The sequence below is a fragment of the Sciurus carolinensis genome, chromosome 4 (assembly GCF_902686445.1).
Source record: "Sciurus carolinensis chromosome 4, mSciCar1.2, whole genome shotgun sequence".
Lineage (NCBI taxonomy): Eukaryota > Metazoa > Chordata > Mammalia > Rodentia > Sciuridae > Sciurus > Sciurus carolinensis.
The window spans coordinates 122,214,317-122,235,949 of record NC_062216.1 but is presented as its reverse complement, the minus strand read 5'-3'; the positions used below and the strand labels follow the sequence as shown (position 1 = coordinate 122,235,949).

Below are 21,633 nucleotides of genomic sequence, written 5' to 3'. Positions count from 1 at the left end.
TAACCCTAAACCTAATGCTAACCCCTCCTCCCCCATTATATGTCCTCATCCGCTTATCAGCGAGATCATTCGTCCTTTAGTTTTTTGAGATTGGCTTATCTCACTTAGCGTGATATTCTCCAATTTCATCCATTTGCCTGCAAATGCCATAATTGTATCATTCTTCATTGCGGAGTAATATTCCATTGTATATATATGCCACAGTTTCTTTATCCATTCATCAACTTTTGATATTATTATAAATAAAGAAGAATGTATACAAAGATTTGAGGCAAGTGATTTGCCTCTCTCATAGTACCTTAATGATGGAAACCACAGTGATTTTCTTAACTCTTTCCTAACTTTGATAACTTTGTCCTCTGACATTATTTTGTCTGCTTCATTGCTTTGACTTAAACTCTAATTTTTACAGTAAAAAAAATAAATAAATGGGGCAGGAATGGAGGAAGGAAGGACTGTACAGAGGGAGGGGAGGGGTGGGAGCGGTGGGGGAGAAGGGAAAAAAAATGGCAGAATGAATCAAACAACATTACCCTATGTAAATTTATGATTACACAAATGGTATGCCTTTATGCCATGTACAAACAGAGAAACAACATGTATCCCATTTGTTTACAATAAAAAATAAATAAATAAATAAATAAATGAATATTGGATTGCAACTTTTTTATTTACTGGTACTGGGAATTGAACCCAGGGGCACTTTACCACTGAGCCACATCCCCAGTCCTTTATTTTTTATTTGAGACAGGGTCTCAATAAGTAGCTTAGGGTCTTGCAAAGTTGATGAGGCTGGCTTTGAACCTGTGATTCTCCTGCCTCAGCCTCTGGAGTCTCTGGAATTATAGGAATGCACCACCATGCCCAATGTCCAACCCTAATTTATGATTGCATCTTTTGATGAATTCTGGTCTATATTCCAATTTTGATTAGCCTTGTCTTAGAGCCCTTCCACTGACATAGTTTGGATAGATGGAAGGAAATCAGTTTAGGCTCATGGGCTTATATAAGCAGACTGATAAAAAGACTATCTAAGATGTGAATAGTTGATACAGAGAGAAATCTAGAAACGACTGCAAAACAAACATGTTCCTAGAATATGATTTATCTATTCTTTCCACTGTACAGAAATAAGATCATGTGCTCATAAGTTTCTATCCAGAAATCTTTGGTAGAAGACATATTTAGGATTCAATTTTTTTTCAGATGCAAAAAGGTAATTTGGTACGTATTTCATATAGTACCTTAGTTCAGATCACTATGAAAACACTTGGTTTTCAGAGCTGTTTTTTTGGTTTTTTTAATTTTTTTAAATAATAATTATGCCACCAGTACATTCCCATTAATAAAATAAAACACACCTTGGAAGAGGGCATTTACCACTTAATCTTTCATCCTCTATATAGCGATGCAGCACATCCTGAGACCTCTTTAAAAGCACTGAGAGTGCCATTCGTGAGATGTAGCCTTCTTGAGGTGTTGTGACTTTATTACTGAAGGAAAACTGAAGCAATGTTTCAAAACACATTTTAGAAAATTCTTCTCTCAAACGAATATCAATCTCTGCTTCTGCAAAGTTAACAATTTTTGATGGTTAATAAAATGTCAAATTAATACACCTTAATAATGACTCTAGCAAACCAGAAATGGAAAGAAATTCTCAGTCTGAGAAAAGATATCTATGACCAACCTGTAACTAATAGTATGTATATATATATATATATATATATATATATATATATATATATATCTCAATAATAAACAATTTTCCCCCTTACAAGATTGAAAATAAGGCAAGGCTGTCTATACCTGTGTCACTTCTACTCAACATTTTTCTTATAAAAATCCTTCTATAGCATTCAACAGCACTATAAAATACTTCTAAGTAAAACAATTTTCTGTAGGCCAAACTTGAAATAATCATTCTCTCTCTCTTTTGGAAGACGACCTCTTTTCTGGTCTGGATTAGTTTTGTCTTCCAATCATGCTATTTAGTTACAAAATAAAAGTAGTCTTTGGCCATCACCCTGGGAATTATTTCCATCCTTCCTCATTTTACATGTGACTTCCTAGATGTCATGTCATTTTTTTTTTACTACTCCTTTGTTTTCAATGGATGTTTGTGGTTTTTTGTTTGTTTGTTTTTTTGGTGGCACGGGGATTTGAGTGCAGGAGTGCTTTACCACTGAACTACACCCTCAGCCCTTTTTATTTTTTATTTTGAGACAGGGTCTTGCTAAGTTGCTTAGGCCCTCACTAAGTTGCTGGGGCTGGCCTCGAACTTGCAATCCTCCTGCCTCAGTCTCCTGACTCACTGGGGTTACAGGTGAGTGCTACTGTGCCTGGCTCATGGAGCATAGTATTTTCCTAAGAAAGAAAGAATGGACAATAAAATTTTTGAGACCTTATACTTCTGGAAAATCTTATCATTTTACCGTGGTACTCAAAGTGTGGTTCCTAGCAACATCAGCATCACAAGAGCATTTGTTAGAAATATGATTTCTACCCCAGTCATACTGAAGAAGTAAATCTGGGAATCTAGCTTGTCCTCCATTATAGTATATGCTAAAATTTGAGAATTAGTGTTCTGTACTCATACTTGGCCAACAGTGTGAGTGGGTATGAAACTTCATGTTAAAAACCCATGAAAAGGGTTATACTCCTAAAACAACTGCTTCAAGGGCTAAGGGTATAGCTTAGTGGTTGAGTGTTTACCCAGCATGCCACTACTGCTAAAATATAATAATAATTTTAAAAAATCTACTGTTTCATGTCTTTTAGCATCCAGTATTGCTACTAAGAATTCTAACACTATTTTGGAAATTTTTCTTCCCGAGATCTTTAAAGATTTTTTCCTTATCCTAGGTGTTCTGATATTTTTGATGATATGACTTTTTAAAGGTCTTCTGTCTTTCACTATTTTGGGTATTAAGTGACCATTTTTAACATTTCTTCAGTTTATTTCTTTGATAATTTCCTGTCCTAGATTTCTTTGTTCTTTCTGGAAGATCTATTTTCTGATGTTAGACTGCTAGGATTTGTTTCCTTTCTTTCTTGTTATGTTGTCCATTTTGTTTTGCTTTACTTAATGGATGATTTCCTTAATGTTTTCTGCAAATATTCACTAAACTTGTTCCAGTTATCATATTTTTAGTGTTTGAGTTCTTATTATTACTTCTGCATAACTTTTTTGTTTCATGAGTATAAAAATCTTATCCCTTCAACTATCCTAATTATTATTGTGGTTATTTTCTGTAGCATTTATCTGCTTCTTCCCAGTTTCTACTTTTTTTCTTTTTGGGGGGTGTACTAGAGCTTGAATTTGGGCGTGCTCAATCACTGTGGGGCTACATTCCCCAGTTCTTTTTATTTGTTGAGACAGGGTTCCTAAATTGCTGAGGCTGGCTCTGAACTTGTAATCCTCCTGTGTCAGACATTTGAGCCGCTGGGATTACAGGCATGTGCTACTGTTCCCCACTCTTGCCAGTTTCTTTTACTTTCTTTTCATTTGTTTTGGTCTTTCTCTTTCCTGTCTGTGAATTGTGAATGTCAGGTCATACTTAAGAATGGAGAACCATTATAAGCACTGAGACTTCTTTGTTTATAGGTTGGTTTGCTTAGCAAGGAATGATTTTGTATGTATATGTTTAAAGAAAACTCCAAGTGAAAGCTCAGAAAATATTTGTGTCTTATGGCAAAAATCTCTGGAAGGATGTCCATGTACCTTGCTTATTTTGGTACATTTAGTACTATGAGCAGATATTATCAGAAACTGCTAGAAAAAGAATACTTGGTAATTCAGCCCTCGATTAGCTTAGGATATTTATACCTAATTCTTAATGCAGTTTATTAAAAATCATACATATTTGTGTGTGCATGTGTGTGTGGTAATGGGAATTAAACTCAGTAGCACTGTACCACTGGCTAAATCCCCATTCTTTCGTTTTTAATTTTGAGACAGGGTCTAACTAAGTTGCCCAGGTTGGTCTTGAACTTGCAATCATCCTGCCTCAGACTACTGAGTAACTGGGATTATAAACTGTGTACCACCTCTCCTGGAGATAGATAGATATACATGTATATATAATTATATTCATAATATAATTTCAAATATTACACATAAATTTATGTTTATTTATTTATTGGTACCAGGGATTGAACCCAAGGGTGCTCTACCACTGAGTTACATCCACAGCCCTTTTCATTTTTTATTTTGAGATGGGTTCTCACTAGGTTGCTTAGGGCCTCTCTCTAAATTGCTGAGTTTGGCCTCAAACTTGTGATTCTCTTACGTCAGTCTCCTGAGTAGCTGAGATTTTACATTATGATAGTGGACTTTAAATTTTTTTCTTAAGTTTCTCATGTTTGTTAAACCTGCATGTTACCAGGTCAGTTTTTTTTTTGTTGTTGTTGTTGTTATTTTTGGGTTTTTTTGGTGCTGAGCATTGAACTCAGGGACTTATGTTTGTGAGGCAAGCACTCTACCGACTGAGTCATATCCCCAGCCCCACTAGGTTAATTTTTTTTTTTTTAATTGTCAGGGCTAGGAAAAAGCAAGTTTGTAAAGTGAGCAGTATGAGAGACATCTAGTGGTCAGATTGCATACATAAATGTTCTTTGAAGTACTCAGCACAACATATTCGTTTCAACTCCAATAAATTGAGGATTAAGAATATACATTGCACAAATTTACAATTTTTAAATAATCCTACTACAAAAATACATTGTGATGCCACAATTACATTTAAGACTTAAGCAGAGATTTAGATTTTTTGAAATAGCAAAAAACAACTTATATATCACCTCCCAAATAAGGCACAATGATAGAACAGAAAGAAGCATTCAGTTCTTTTTTAGTATAAACTCAGCCTCCAGCCTTAAGATTGTGGGCAGTTTTATTTTTTTTTTTATTTTTTATTTTATTATTTTATTTTATTTATTTATTTTTTTTTTGTGGTGCTGGGGATTGAACCCAGGGCTCTGTGCTTGCAAGGCAAGCACTTTACCAACTGAGCTATCTCCCCAGCCCCTGTGGGCAGTTTTTTCAACCATACTAAATCCATTTTCCCTTCTATAATATCCTGGTACCTATACTCAAATATTTTGAAGAATAAGATAACATTTTAGGATAGTATTTTGTACACAGCAGTCATTCACTAAATGTTCCTTTAATAAATGTTAAGGTATCATTTTTTTCCCTCTCCTATGGACTAATTCTGCAATTATAGTCCTGAGAGGTTAGTATTAATATCTTCATATTAAAAATTACAAAAGTGAAAGTCAAGAGAAGTTAACCAACATAATAAGTGGCATCCATGACCTCACAAAACTGGTGACTTTGGTTAGTCTCTATGTCTTTATTAGATTCTGTAAGTGCTAGGTCATTTAATTAACTAGCTTACAAATACAACGATATCCACAGAATATTTATATTTTCCCTCATAAGGTTTAATGTTCTACATCACATTCCTAAAATGTAAGGAATTTACATTTACCATTCTCCAATTTATATTTACCACAGAGAATTAAACATTTAATATCAGTTTCTTCAATACTTCACTACTTTATAATACCTAAAAAAAAAAAAATCATTAAAATAACATACCTGTAAATGAAGAAGACTGAGAATGTATTGAGCCCTTGTTAAGCATAGTCATTATCTGACCAACAAATTCCTTAGGAATAAAATTGGCATAAGGTAGTATCTCAGTGCTAATAAGCTGAACTACCTAAAACAAAAGGACAAATTCAAATGCATGCATTTTTTTTTCCTTGAAAGAGACTGGTTAATTCATAATTTCTAGAGTAAAATTTAAATTTTATTTTGTAAGGAAATCAGTTAAAGAACCCTCCTAATATTAGTATATAAACATTTTAGTGTTACTATCCAGGAGGACTAGCCTGATTTCCTCATCTTATAACAAAATAGTCAATACTGTAATTATATACTATGCCATCATTCGGAATCATGTTGATCTTCAGCATAACTATAAGTAGAGCTATAGAAAGAAAATGGCCCAGCATATGAAACTTACTCATGTTAGAATAAAATATCCCAAATATAAATTTAAATCACCTTTTTATGATAAGAAACTATGAGCTATAAGAGAATTTCAAGTTGTTTTCATTATTATCAAATAATTTATTTCTAACATACAACATATTATTTTGTCCTCTAAAGAAAAAGTTTGGGGCTAGGGATATAGCTCAGTTGGTATAGTGCTTGCCTTGCAAGCACAGGCCCTGGGTTCAAATCCCAGCACTGCAAAAACAAAACAAAACAACAACAACAACAAAAAAGTTCACACAAGTATTAACACAGTAATGGCACAAAAGGCAATGTTTTATATGTATGTGATGATGCCTATGCTTTTTAAATGTACATTTTAAAATACTTTTATTTATTTAAAAGTTCCTCTCAAAGAAAAAAAGATACCAAAAGACCACCAACAAACATCCACAGCTATAAATTTGCTTCTTCAAATTCCATTTATAATCCTTAAAATGTATTATTTTAAAAACACCACTTGCCTTAATAATTCTGCAAGCTGTATGTACAGCTGGTTAAAAATGAAAACCTCTAAGCAAGTTAGTGGTCTGAAATATAGACACCTGGCTTGACAAATTACAGAATAAACACTTAAATACATACATGTTCACTGATGGATTTATTTTAGTAAATCAAACTGCTTTTTAAACTTATTAAATGAATAGACAACATGTATATAGCATAAGACTATAAGAAATTTTAAGGTATTATTTTTAAAATGCTTTAAAAATTGACCTTTAATCTGAAAGAGTTTTAATGCTTTTAGTTTCAATCTTAACCTATTACTTTACCTTATTCTGTTAGCAATTTTATACTTTCAACATTTCTACTATTTGGTTTTCACAAATGATCACAGGAAAATGTTTTAAATAGCTTCCTCACCTCGACATCAATACTTTCATTTCTTTGAAACTCTTGAATAGAGAGATTATCTGGAGGTATGCTAAAAAACATAAAAAAAACACCCAATTTTTAAAAGTAAAATATTCCCTGGAAACACAAACAGAAAATAGATAAATAGTACCCAAATGATAAAAATTATATTTTCCCACCCAGGTTGGGACATTGTTATTTATTTCAAAGAATACTATTTCTAGTTAACATTGTTAAATATAAAAAAACTAGGCTAATTACAAATGTAAAACTCTAACTATAAAAACATTTGGTTCAATCCCAAATTAAAAACCTGTAAAACTAAACTTTTTTCAGTACTAAAAAAAGAATATTATATTATCTGCAACTGTACTAAAAGTTATTGTAATGGTATGTGAATTCACTTAAGGCAGTGACCCAAGAGACCCTGAGTCAATTTGCTAAATTATTTACTGAGAGACAAATTAAATAATTAATGTGTAATAAATACAATGTATTAAAGTTCTATACAAAAAAGAGAACATTTGCAAAGAGGAGGGCTGATTCCAATTTTACAAAACACATAACTGTTCTAACAATAACAGAGGAAATAAACAATTTTAAGAGAACCAATCCCTATGACTCTGGCTCACATGAATGAGTAATAAAATGGTCATAAACAAAAATAGTGAAATATTAACTATGTAAAAATGCTGAGAGGGGCTGGAGTTGTAGCTAGCTCGGTGGTATAGCGCTTGCCTAGCATGTGAGGCACTAGGTTCGATCCTCAGCACCTCATAAAAAATAAATAAAGGTATAAAAAATACAATAACATTATTAAAAAAAAACTGCTGAGAACAGGATAGCAATAATAATGATAGCTAAAATTAGATAGACATTATAATAAGAGCTTTGTTTGTATTAATCTTATGTTCCCACAGCAATCCAATGCAGTTAAGTATTATAATTATCCTGTAATCAACAGAAAACTAAGGTTCAAATGGTCAATAATATGCTCAAGAACACACTGCAAACACAAGGTTAAAATTTGAACCTGGATTTATCTGATATTTAAGCCTGCACTGTTCTCTTTTATGTTGTAGATATAAAAATAATGATAGCACATTTAGGTTTAAAGGTATGGTATACAGTTATGTACCTAGGATATATGGGCAGTGGACCTCGGTTTCAACATTTTTCATTCAATAAATACCTACTGAAAGTACCAACTACTTTGTATCAGGCCTTACACTCTTGGTGTTCAAGATCCAGTTGTGAACAAGAGAGACTCAGTTCAGATATTATAGAAGTTACATTCTGGTGTCCAAGTCCCCAACTAACTCTACAATCTGGTAGTAGGAACTAGAGAAAACATTTCAAAGACATGAACCCAAACCTAAACCAATGGCAGGAATTTTGTGAGGCAGCTTCTAAGTTACAACCAAGGAATATAAGTGTTTAGTCATACTAAAGATTTGTGATGATAGTGGAGATAATTAATGACAGGCTACCAATAAAAAAAAAAAAATACATAAGCCATGCAGAGAAGTGAACACCTGTAATGCCAGCTACTCAGGAGGCTGAGGTAGGAGGATTCTAAGTTCCAGGCCATCCTCAGCAACTTAGTAAGACACTGTTGCAAAACGAAAAAGGGCTAGGGATATAGCTCAGTGACAGCCTAGCATGTGTAAAGCCCTGGGTTCAATCCCCAGTACCTCAACAAAAAAGAAACACACACACACACACACACACACACACACACACATACATACCCCTTATCAAGAACATGCACTAATAATATTAATGCTGTTTGCATCATATATCAGAGATATCAACTGGGGTGTTAAAATATGAGAGAGAAGAGAGGTGCAAACAAAACTAAAAACTGAAAAGTCCACTCCTCCTAATCACAATATTGTAGAAAAATTTGGCTATATACAACTCTTAAATCCTCTGTGTTAGAAGAGTGTAGTAATTTTTAACAAATTATTTTCTTGAATCCTTATCTAAAATAAAATTTAAAAAAGAACCTTCAAATTCTCTCTGTATGGTAGATTAAAATTTTTCTAATTGAGATAGGAGTCACATGCCATCAAATTCAACCTTTTAAAGTATACAATTTAGTAATTTTCAGCATATTTATAAAGTTATACAATTATCACCATTTAAAATCCAGAACACTTTTGTTATCCCTACGGGAAACTGTATACAGTAGCAGTCATTCCTCATTTCCCCCATTCTCGGACCTCTGGGAACAAATAATTTACTTTCTATTTCTATGGATTTGCCTGTTCTGGATATATCCCATAAATGAATTAAATAATATGAGACCTTTTGGGTCTGGTTTCTTCCCACCTGGCATACTTTGAAGGTTCATCCATATTAATAGTATGCATCAGTACTTCATTCCTTTTTATAGCAGAATAATATTCCATTGTATAAATATATCACAATTTATCCATTTATCAACTGACAGATATTTGGTTTGTTCTCACTTTTTGGCTATTATGAATAATGCTGCAATGAATACTAGTGTACAAATTTTTGTATGAATATGTGCTTTCAACTGTTTTGGATAGTCCTTAGTGATTTTTTTTTTCTTAAGAGATAAGGTTTTGCTCCTATGTTGTACAGGCTGGCCCTGACTCCTGGGCTCAAGTGATCCCTCTGCCTCAACCACCCAAGTATCTGGAATTACAAGTGCATGCCATTGTCAACTTAGTACTTAGTGATTTTTAATGTACTATATACAGACCATAAATTGTATGATTTCCTGCTAGTCCACTATGTATCGTAGAACAAGTACCATGTTTCAGTATTAAAAGTTTGGTTGAATGAATTTCTAATAGACCTCAAATGTCTACCAGATTACAGTCCCTATGTTTCTCAATTCTGTGTTATCCTTTTTCTTATTTAAATTATTTACTTATAACAACACCCCTTAATGAGGTCAAAAGTCTTTCTTTTCTTCAAGTTGATTTTGATTTTACTTATATTTTTGTTGTTGTTGTTGCTATTATATTGCCTTGCTAAAGCAGCTTACAGACAAAAAAAAAAAAAATGGAGGACTATCATGGAAAAAGATATGATTATTCATGGAGTCTTAGTATGCATAAATCAGGTTAAAGAATTTAAGAACATATCAATATAGAAGATACTGATTTTCTAAAATTGTCTTTCTCTTGTAACACCGAGTGAGGCTCAGATTAAAAAATGAATCTTCTTAGTTTCATTAAGTTAAAAATCCTAATTCCTTAATTATGATGCATTCATATGGTCTTATATGTATGAATCCTGTCTTACAACCAAAAACATCACAAAAAGCAAAAAAATAGCACTGCCCATAGATAATGTACCTATTGCATAAATGCCTAACCCAGCCATGTTTTGTACAGTCTAGCAGTCTTACTAATCAATTACTTTGTTATTGAAAAAACATGGTTTTAGAGCAACTTCAAATATCATGTGCCAATTTCTGAAAGACTGTCTTAATTTTCAAAATGAATGAGCTGACCTTTTAGTAAAAAGAAAGTCTTCAAAAGTGTTGGCTAGTTCTGGCCACATACTGTCAAATTTTCCAGAAGAAGCATGCTGTCGGGCAACGGGCAGCCCAATAGAAAGAACTTTGAGGAGTGAAGATACTGCTAGTTTCCATGTGCTTTCAGAAGGGCAGGAATACTTCAAACTGAGAGGAACCCTAAGAGCCTGAAAATAAAGATGGTTTAAGATAAGCATTAATTAAAACACACATATACAACTTAAACCAACTGACAAAATGCTAAAGCAGAGAGAAAAATAATAGCATAGGTATTTTCACTGAGAGAAGGATGTTATTTTTTAGAAAGACATTCTCAGACATAGTCTTCAAAAATACTTCCTAAAAAGATGTATTTTTTATTTATTTTGGATGCTAGGGATTCTGTGTGTTAAGCACGTACTCTGCCACTGTGTCCTACACCCCCAATCCAAGAGATATACTTTGAAATTCTATCTCTATCTTCTAAACAATGATTCTAAATAAGTTTTGAATGTCAGTTTTTCATCATTAAAAAAGGGGATGTTATTTGAAAAGGTAAGAGAAGGAACTTATAATTTTGCACTTTTTCTCAACCTGACATTATGGATTTAGATTTAATCATGCCATTTTTGTTCTAAGAGAAAAGTAATTTTGTTGATGTGGATCTTCCATTCAAAAAGAGGTTAACCCCTGCTTATATTTTTCCACTAAAAATATACGGGAGAGAGTAAACATAACCTAAAATGTCGTTACTTTGAAGTTTTATCTCTAAAAAATTCTTTGAATTTTATATTCTACTCTAATATTTTAATGTACTTGTTTTCCAAATATTTTAATAAAATTGATAATCAATTAATATGATTTATCTTCGACCATTGAAGGTACAGGAGTAGAGCATCTGAGCTATATATATACAGCACCTAAGTTGCTGAGACTTATTAAAAAAATGATCAACTTTTCAGAAAGATGGCGTTTGTTAAAATAATTTGGTGGTTCAGAATGGACTTCTTTGGTCATAGTTCTTTTGGTAATTAGAAGACTAGACTGACCAAACTATCATGTCAAACTATCCCAGAGGATCAATAACTAGTTTTGGTATTGTCTTAGATAATCTACAATAGAGTTAAAATTCAGCTTCTACATAAAAAATTCTGAGAGAAATTTTTATATTTCAGGAATATAAAACCCAGTGCCATCCTCTGCCACACAAATTAATATATGTACCATTACCTATTTACATGAAATGGACTCCAAGAACAGATATTAGTCTACTCAGAATCTACTTATTGCTTTCCCCTTCCTCTACTTTCACAAAGCCCATTTCTTTTCTGAGGAGCTATCTCCACTTCCAGGATAGGAATTCAGATAAAGAGATGCTTAGGTTAACAAGATAATCAAAACACGCTGTTTCCCTGTCCATGTGAACTGGTTCAAGAATGGGTACAGGCTGGGCATGGTGACACACACCTGTAATAGCAGCAGCTTGGGAGGCTGAGCCAGGAGGATCACAAGCTCAAGGCCAGCCTCACCAACTTATCGAGGCCCTAAGAAACTGAGTGAAACACTGTCTCTACATAAAATATTAAGAAGGACTGGGATGTGGCTCAGTGGTTAAGCACCCCTGGGTTCAATCCCCGGTTCAAAAAAAAAAAAAAAGAATGGGTATGGACCAAAGCTGGTCTAACTTTTAAGATTAATTTTGATAATTTAAAATGTACATGTGTGCACACACAATCGTTCTACTAGATATGTGGAGAAACTTAGTTAGGATATAGTCAATCCCTAGGAAAGCAAAACAGAGAAAGAAATTTGGGTTTTAATGACAGTGCTAAACCACTGGATTAAACAGTCCTAAAACTCTCCGATTAAGTGCACTGAAAATTCCCTTTATTGCTAAAGCTAGTCAGAGCCTGACTGTATGTCATTTGCAACCAAAGAAATACTAAACACTACACGAATAATTTTCAATAAACATTTCATAACTCAAACTTAGATAAAAGAAAATTATGGTAGACTTCGGCAATTAATATTTTATTGAAATTAAGGGAAGATTAACCACAGCTGATCTGTTCAATTTGAACATCTTATTTCTTAAAATGATTAAAGAAATAATAAAGGAATAAGTGTACAATAAGTGTACAACAGTGTATGCTCAGCAAATGCATGCTGAACTGGGAAATTTAGTTCCTGACATTACCAGGATTCAATTTCTAAGAAAAAAAGAGCCTTGTCCAATTAGCCACAATACAATGCGATAAGTGGTATCAACAAAGTATTTGGAAATACAGAAAAGGGATCATTTAATTCCTTTAAAAATACAAACTATGTAACCCCAGTTACTTGGGAGGCTAAAGCAGGAGGTTTGAGGACAGCCTGAGCAACTTATAGAGTCTGTCACAAAATAAAATAATAAGAGCTGGCAATGTGGTTCATAAAATGTTTGCCAAACATGCACAAGACCCTGAGTTGCAGTACAGGGGAGTAATGCAAACAAAAACAAAAACAAAAACAAAAACAAAAACACCAAATTGATATCATTCCTCAGTATTTGAGCTTTCAATGATTGAAAAATAAAGCCTGATATGTTGGTTTTTAAGAACTGCAGTTACCTTTTCAGACTTATTCCAGGTTCTGTGACCTCCCCAGATGGAATTTCTCAAATTTCTTGAAAATATACCATGATCTTAATTTACCTAAAATACCTCCTCGTTCCTTCTTGCAAACTCTCATTCCTCCAAGTGTCATTTCTATTAATTCTAGCCAAAATCCCCTCGGCAGTTCAATTATTTGCCTGTCACAGGAACTACTTTTTTTATTTAGCACTGACTACTTGGCAAGACATGCATCATTAAATGCTCAATGAATCCTCTTTACTCTAGTAAAGACATGTAAATAATATTGCTATTTTCCTTCTTTTACATATAAGAAACACTCTGAAACAAATTCATTTGTCCAAAATAAAAAAGCAAGAAGTAAACAGCAGACACTATTCTAAGTAAGGTCTACCTCTACTCTATAGTTTTAGCCTAGTACTTAGCATACTCTATTATTTGTTACATAAGAACTTATCTACATTTTAATAATCTCCAGTATTTTGTTAGTACCTGGTAAACAGAAATGCTTAAAAATATGCTCGATAAATGAAGAAAGAGGAGAGTTTTGGTGAGATATATGGTGGGGAGTAGAAAGAAGTATCACAAAATTCAATGGAAAAAAGAAATTTAAAAAGGCAGGGCAGGATTCCCATTCTATAAAAAAGATAAAGAATTAAAAAAAAAGACAGATTTGAAAATTTGGCTTTCTACAACTTGAGAAAGAAGTTTCTATAGTGTAATATGGACATAAGCCAACATGTCATAAGAGTAAGTGGTGGTTAGGTGAAGGCTACAAGCTGTCACATAGAATTTGGAAATAAAAGAACGCAAAAACAGGATGGCAATTTGAGTTGAAAGTGTGAAGAGCGGTGACTTGATCATGATCTCTGACTGCCTCACAGCTGCATGTGCCCTGGGAACTTCTTATGCAAAGGTGCAGATCAAGATTGCCCAGTTGCAATGGTGATCCCTGGCCTAAGTAGCTTCATGCAAGGGCATGGAGTTATTATCAGTCTGGACCTTGAACTCAGGCACCAGTTCCTGGGGACAGAGAATTCTGAGCATAATCAGATAACCCTAATGTCTTATCAGTGCTGCGTCCTTTAATCTTTCTGCTTTGCAAAAACTTTCCCACAAATAACCTTTTGATGATAAAACCTATATAATAAACATGCTGACCTAGCTCTGGGTCATTGTTTCTCCATCAAGGACAGTGTCCCACCTGGTCCCAGCTTTCTCTATGTGTTCGTTTGTCTTTTCTCAATTCTCCATTACCCCCTGCCAGTTTCTGAATTAACTGTTGGCAACGGGCCAGCTGTGCTAGTCACAGAAAGGAAGCTGGGTTAAGAGAAAGGACTTTTTTTTTTGGTACCAGGAATTGAATCCAGGGGTGCTTAACCACTAAATCACATCCAGGTCCTCTTTATGTTTCGCCAAATGGCTGAGGCTGGCTTTGAACTCGAGATCCTCCTGTCTTAGCCTCCCGAGCCACTAGGATTACAGGTGTGCACACTGCTGCATCCAGCAAGAGAAAGTTCTTCTAGTATAAAAGACTTAATGATCTTTGCAGGATGTATAAGATGCAGAAAGGAACAGGAAAGAATCACCAATAAAGAAAGCTAGGAAGAAGCCAATACAAAGAGAAGGAACAGAGAAAAGCCTTTTTTCCTGATGGAAGACAATTCATATTGGCCTGTATTTATTTTCTAAACAGAAGGTATATCCACATGCTAGGGAAGTCTGTTCAGGACTGCTTGCCTAGCAAGTTCAAGGCCCTGGGTTCAAGTCCCAGTACCTCAAAAAAAAAAAAACAAAATAGAGGAGGAAACAAGAAACACAAGAATGACACACAGTCAACAAGAGATAAATTTTAAAAATCATCCATTCGCTGTTTTTTTTTTTTAATCTTTTGGGTGCTGGGAATCAAACCCAGGGACTTGTGCTTACAAGGCAAGCACTCTACCAACTGAGCTATCTCCCCAGCCCCTGCTGTTCTTGTCAATTTCTCCCTGAATGCTAGTCACCCTTCAGGGTTGAGGAATACTGCCTTAAGAGACAGGATTATCATTGTCTCATGTGGCAAAACTTAAAAACTATAACAAATCTACTGTACACTTTTTTTTTTTTTTTTTCTTTTTTGCAGTTCTGGGGATTAAACCCAGGGCTTCATGTGTGCTAGGCAAGCACTTTACCACCAAGTTATAACCATCAACCTGCACACGTGTTTTTTAAATGTGTTTCATTAGAAGATCTTATAGTTTAGAAAAATGGCTTGATAAATACAATTCATGAATGTTGAAGAAATTTTACTATATACACAATAAGATAAATATTTTTCATTTATCCCAGTATAATATTACCTAAAGAGTAATTTCATTGATATAGTCATAAAAGTATAGAAATGAAAAAAAAAAAACAGATACCTTAATAATATTCTGGAGAACTTTCTCATTCACCACTGCTTTATGACAGGCTGTTTTTTGGTATAAATCCACAACTACTTCTAAAGACCTTTCAGCAAATGGTACATAATTCAAGGCTACCCATTCAGCCTAGAAAGTAATATTTTCACAGAGAGTTAAAAAAAATTGGGATTAAAGGAACTTATATTGTTTTCAAAGAGAAAGCTTCTTTGTCTTAAAGTTCAGGCCTTGGTTTAGGTCAGATCATATTACATGCAAAGTTCTCGAAGAGATATGTGCTAAATGAAAAAATAACTTTCAGCCAGGCAAAAATGAAAACTATTGGAAAAAGCACAGAGAGCATTTCTATGAAGAACTGAATACGTACTTAATTTGTTGCCAATAAGTTAGGACAATTTTAGGAATTTTAACTCACCGGTGCAAATAGTTGGATCTATTGTGATTCCATTGTGTTGCAAGACAAATAGAATGAGAAAAGTTAATACATATTAAAACTACTTTTCGGACTACATAAACTATAATTTTTTATGTTGGGTGAACAAAATCAGCATGTGCATGCATTCAGAAATTGACTTTTCCCCTAAGCCCAAATGAAGTCAAAATCTGATAATTACTGCTATAAAAATGTTTTATATAAAATCCAACTAAATTTCACACCAGTAATAGACAACTTCTTATCCAATACACACATATTTCTTCATTTTGTATTGTAGGTGTCTATTTTAGATAAGATTAGGCTTAGGGATTTAGGCTGCTTTGCAGTGAGATAGGGCAGCCAAGAAAAAGGTTCAAAGGAATATATACTTTTTCAAGAAACATGTACTATAGAGTAACATGAAAGGTAAAACTTTCTGAAGAACCACTTGGGAAAGTCATAAACCAGAGGAAGGAACATAGAAATGGTTTCTCAAATATATTTCTGTTCAGGTTTAATTGTTAACAGACACATGTAAGTTTATTTGTGAATGAAAAAAATTTTTTTCCAAGATAATCAAAGTCCATTTTAAGTGGAATTGACTGTTTTTATAAGTCATGAAATCTTACAGAATAAATAAAATTTACAGTAAATTACCTGGTTATATTTTGCATTTGCAATGTGTTTTGTTTCCAGCTGTCCATACTGTGGAGGTTTACAGGAAAATTCTACAAATGCCAGTAACTGGTCAAATATAGCTGGATACATTATCTGCATGTTTTCTGGTCCTACACAGATGGCCTATAAAAGCAAAACATGAACATTAGAATGCAGAAGTTCTTTACTAATATACATTTGTTTAACCAAAGCATCTTAAAGACATACTATTTTATGTATCATACTATCTTTTATATACTTTGAAGGATATTTAAACTATTTAAAACTATTATTGAATAAAATATAGCCTAAAAGTATTAATCAGCTTTAAAAAATGCTTGTTAATAAAGTAGTTTCTCTAGATATGTTACCTCAAATAATTTGAAAGGATAAAATGCATATTCTGATACTGAAGATTATGATTTCAAATATGCTAAAAATACTTAAATATTTATTGGTAATATTTGTTGAGTATTTAAAATACCCTTGTGCTTTACAAAATAAAAAAAAAATCACTTTACACTTAAAAGGGTATTTCAAGTGTATCTTCAAACTACTAAGCTAAAATTTAAAGTTTTTTTTTTAGTTTTATTGTTTTTATTTTACTGGGGATATAACTCAGGACCTTGCACATGCTAGAAAAGCATTTAAAATGTTTTAAAAAAAATTCTAAAAAGATATTTTTATGCAATCTATGGCTTTTTAAACTTATCAGATTATTCTATTTTTCCCTCAGAGATAGTCATTTATCATGGAGTTTTAGATGAAACTACACTGAGATAAAAAGTAGATAAGCAAGTGCTGTTCATACATAAGTTAGATCATCTTACAATTACAATGTAATAAAATACAATAAAGACATCTAATAACGACGTTCAACATTTGGTTATTTTTCTCAGAAACAGTGAATAGAGAATCTGAATAAAATTTATATGGCCAAAAGAAAATTATCTTTTCTGACTGCTTCTAATAGTTCTACTTTCTTTTTTATTAACCATTTGCTGGGTCTCAACTCTAGGAAGTAATCAACTGGTAATTACAGTGGATACTGTTATTACCTAAGTGAGTTCATGTGGATGCTCCAGAAAGCAAAGTATCACAATTTCTTTAGAAGTATCTTACATGATAGTGTTATTGATTATACATTTTGATTTCCAATGGTCTTTTTTTTTTTTTTTTTTTTTTAACATAACTAATAGTGGTATTGCTAACTTACTAAGCAATTCTGGGACTATGAAATGCATAATATGAAAGCTTCCTCCCCTTTGGGGGAACAAATTTCATCCAAAACAAAATGTATTGGCTTTTCTTCAGTATTCTGAAGTTTATCAAAAAAATGTATAGGATGAACCTAAAAACAAATTTTATTTTAAAAGATGAAAATGATAACCTGTACAATAGCTCTTATTAGTCCCTGAAAATCATATACATAAAAACAAGAAAAAAAACTGGACATTGTTTAACATTTTGCTTAGTAACTCATGTACCAACATATCATCCAGTAGCAGCCTTGTATTACAGCTTTTGTCAGAGAACATCATGATAAAAATAATAAGAGCTAACATTTACTCAATGTTTACCTTCTGCCAGGTACTAAATGCCTCACAAATTCTACTTAAAAGGCAAAAGGTCGTAGATTTATTATTTTTATCTTACTGATGAGGAAGCCAAAGTATAGAGAGATTAAGAAACTTGCCCCATACTCTGTAGAAGATAGGGCTTCATTACACAACTCCAAGAACACATTCACACACAATGTGATGGTGTCTCTGAAGTACAAGTCCAGCAGCCAGGGTTATGCAGGAAGATGCTGTACCCAATTACCTGACTTTAAGAAGCTTAGCAATATATAAGACAGATGCAGTCTCCTGACATCAGAACTTACAGTACATTAGATACACAAAGCAGATAATCAAATTCTCAGTTTCCCCACATATGCTAAAATAATTAGGGAAAAAAATCAATTAGCACATATAACCAAGTCAGGCTGGTCAATAACTAGTCCTTTGAGAAACAAGAGTAAGATCATGAAGCAGTAAACAATATAAGCATACTGAGGAAGAACAATGCTGAAGCTCCTCATTAGAAAGAATATAAAAAACCAGAAATGAGTTTTCCCTTTAGGGCAGAAAATTGTTTTTAATCAAGAAAATGTTTTGCTGGATGGTTTATTAAAGATAAAGTCCAAAAGCAAGTAAATTTTGCTTGTACAAAAATTTCTAACACCTGTGGAGGAAAGTATAAAAACACTCTTACTGAAATAAAATGTTAATTTTTGTTAGAAGATACTAAAAACAAATCTTACATTCAAGGTTTGTGAAACATCAGGCAATCATGCAAAGAATAAAACAATGGCTAGAGTACAAATTAATAATCATGTAAAAATGATATCAATTGATATAAATGAACAACAAAGCTTCCTGAATTTCAGAATTAAGATATATTTGTTTTCACAGTATCAAAAGCTCAGAATAAATTCCTAATAGCTGGATGAATAATTCTACTTGTTTTCATATTGCTAAAAGAGAGCTTAAAAAATTGAATTATACTTTTTTTCCTTGAAAGATAGTTAAAAAGGTGTTGTTTTTATCCTCAACATGTATTTTAAAATCTGAATTGAACATGTGAATGAGAGTTCTAGATTATAAGTATTCCTGAAAGGCCTATAATTTTATTTTTTCTAACAGAAAAACTTTTTTATTTGCTCTAGGGCAGTCTACAAGCATTTTTTTTATATGTCCAATGGGGAAGCAATTACTGATAGACTACATTTTTTTTTCCTAATGAAAACAAAAATTTATTTTCATTTTGTGGAAAACTAACATTTTTGTCACAGATTTTTAAAATGCCAGATTCTCTCAAATTTTAAGTTTCTCCACATTTGTTTCCCTGTACAATCAATTAAGGGTTAATAGAGAAAAAGTTACTACTCAGCCACACTGCCTTCAGAGGCAATCATGTGATATCACCATTGTTACTATGAAAGTTTTCATCACTCTAGTTGGATATAAAACAATCAGTTAGCTGGGCATGGTGGCACATGCCTATAATTCCAGTGGCTTAAGAGGCTGAGACAGGGACACTGCAAGTTCAAGGCCAGCCTCAGCAATTTAGCAAGGCCCTAGCAACTTACTAAGACCCTGTCTTTAAATAAAATTAAAAAAAAAGAGCTGGAGATGAGGCTCAGTGGTTAAGCATCCCCGGATTCCATCCCTGGTGCCAAATAAAAAGGGGGGGGGGGGCTGGGAATGTAGATCAGTGCCAAATTGTCCCCAGTTAAATCCCCAGTACCCACACCACCACTTAAAACAAACAAACAAAAATTGGTTAATTAGAAAACATGATTTGCATTAAATAAATAACAACTGATAATACAAGGTGTGAGCAGAATCTAGTTAGGTTTTTTCTTTGTTTTTTGTTTTGTAGTGTGGACTAAACCCAGAGGTGCTCTACCATCAAGCTAAATTTCCAGTCTTTTTTATTTTGAGACAGGTTCTCACTAAGTTGCCCAGGCTAGACTCAAACTTTCGATTCTTCTGCCTCAGTCTCCCAAGATGCTGGGATTATAGGCATGCCTGCCTAAAATCTAGTTGTACTTTACTATTGTTAGAGTGTCTTGGAGTGGCAGGCTTTTCAGTTGACTTTGTGTGTGTTTGAGTTATATTTCCAAATCTCAGTTGACCCTTATTTTGTTTAACATTATAATGGTTCCAAATTGTGCTATTAATTTCCTTGATAGTCTAAAAACACTTTTTTTTAAAAATCTGGTTTTGCTTCCTAATTTGGATTTGCCCAGTGATTTTTAGGTCTGCTTGTTATAATGATTGGCTGTTTTCGCAATAACAAAACATACAACTAAAAATATAACTCTTTTTAAAATTTCTGAGAAAAATACTTTTACAAACTTACCTTTTATTAATGTGGGTTTAGAACAAATTAGGAACTAAATTTAAGTACAGATGAAACAATACCAAAATATAATCCCAACACTTATGAATTTTCGAATCACAATATCATATTCTCTTGTGAACAGCTCCATTCACAAATCAAAAATGCTAGTGAACTGGAATAAGAGGATGCAGAGAGCTTCTTAAAGACTCAAAACAGACCTTAATTACCTTCTTGAAAATATCAGAAAGCTGCAAGTCTTTTAAATAACTAGATCTTGACAATCTTGAATCTATCCTAAAGTATACACACAAAATCTAGAATTTACCCTCCAAAATATATAGCAAAGTAAAAAAAAAAAACAAAAAACCATATTAATTATTGCTTAGCCAATAAAATCATATTACCTTTTGAAGAACATCTAAAGCTGTAAGTACAGCTTCCTGTAAACTTGTCAGAACTGCTTCAGTATAAGACGGAAGAATAAAAGGGGATGCATCTGAACTTATTGGGACTGAAACAGCACTGTGTAATATGACTCCCAACTTTTCCAAGTCATCCATGTTAAAACCAGTTTTTATGTGTTGGTAAAGTGCTGGAAATATCTGAATTAAAGCTGTAAGAAAAGGCTGACTGGGAATAAAAGTTAGTTTATCAAAAGTAATAGGAGGCTTAGTGCTTTCAGATCCAATTCTATACCAAGTATTCCATGCAGCCCACCAGAGATTCAGGTCTTCAAGCTCATCAGTAACAATGGGTGGTTCAGAGTTACTATATCTTCCAAGTCTTTCTCCAATGGAATCTGTTCTTAGGAATGGCCGGCTCAAGCCAGGGCCTGATATGGGCCCAATAAGGACGGGTACAGGTACATTAACTACAGGTGATGTCTCGGGCTTATCTGAGTCTCTGACAGGGGACACGATCTGTAAAATTTCCTGGAAGCTTTTCAGAGCAGCCAGAGATACTTCATTGTTTTTGCTGAGTGCTGCTGATTGTATATGGTCAAGAAGAACATCCCAAGCTCTTGAAAAATCTCCTATATTAATAAGAGAAAGAAATTCAATTAGCATAAAAGTAACCAAAATTTCTCTTAATATTATTCACTTTAAAACAATATTTGCTTTATTTTTTTGCCAAAATTCTCCCAAACTAAAAAAATAGATAATTAGGTGAATTAAAATCATCAGAACCCACAAATTCAGTAATAAATTTTTTTTCAGATATAGGTACAAAAAACA

The 21,633-nt window shown here is 33.3% G+C and overlaps 1 protein-coding gene across 6 annotated transcripts in view; it reads right to left on the bottom strand.

The window, feature by feature from the left end:
* Mon2 (MON2 homolog, regulator of endosome-to-Golgi trafficking) overlaps positions 1–21,633 on the bottom strand; it is a 108,701-nt gene that overhangs the window by 7,518 nt on the left and 79,550 nt on the right. For 4 of the 6 annotated variants that reach the window (XM_047551609.1, XM_047551610.1, XM_047551614.1 and 1 more), the window contains 8 exons: positions 20,803–21,431; positions 16,508–16,651; positions 15,851–15,868; positions 15,436–15,564; positions 10,416–10,606; positions 6,932–6,992; positions 5,606–5,729; positions 1,362–1,569 (listed from right to left, as the gene is read on the bottom strand). In XM_047551609.1, the coding sequence (XP_047407565.1) occupies positions 1,362–1,569; positions 5,606–5,729; positions 6,932–6,992; positions 10,416–10,606; positions 15,436–15,564; positions 15,851–15,868; positions 16,508–16,651; positions 20,803–21,431 (1,504 nt within the window). The remainder of the gene's footprint in view (positions 1–1,361; positions 1,570–5,605; positions 5,730–6,931; positions 6,993–10,415; positions 10,607–15,435; positions 15,565–15,850; positions 15,869–16,507; positions 16,652–20,802; positions 21,432–21,633) is intronic. The other 2 variants (XM_047551611.1, XM_047551612.1) reach the window with 1 other exon arrangement.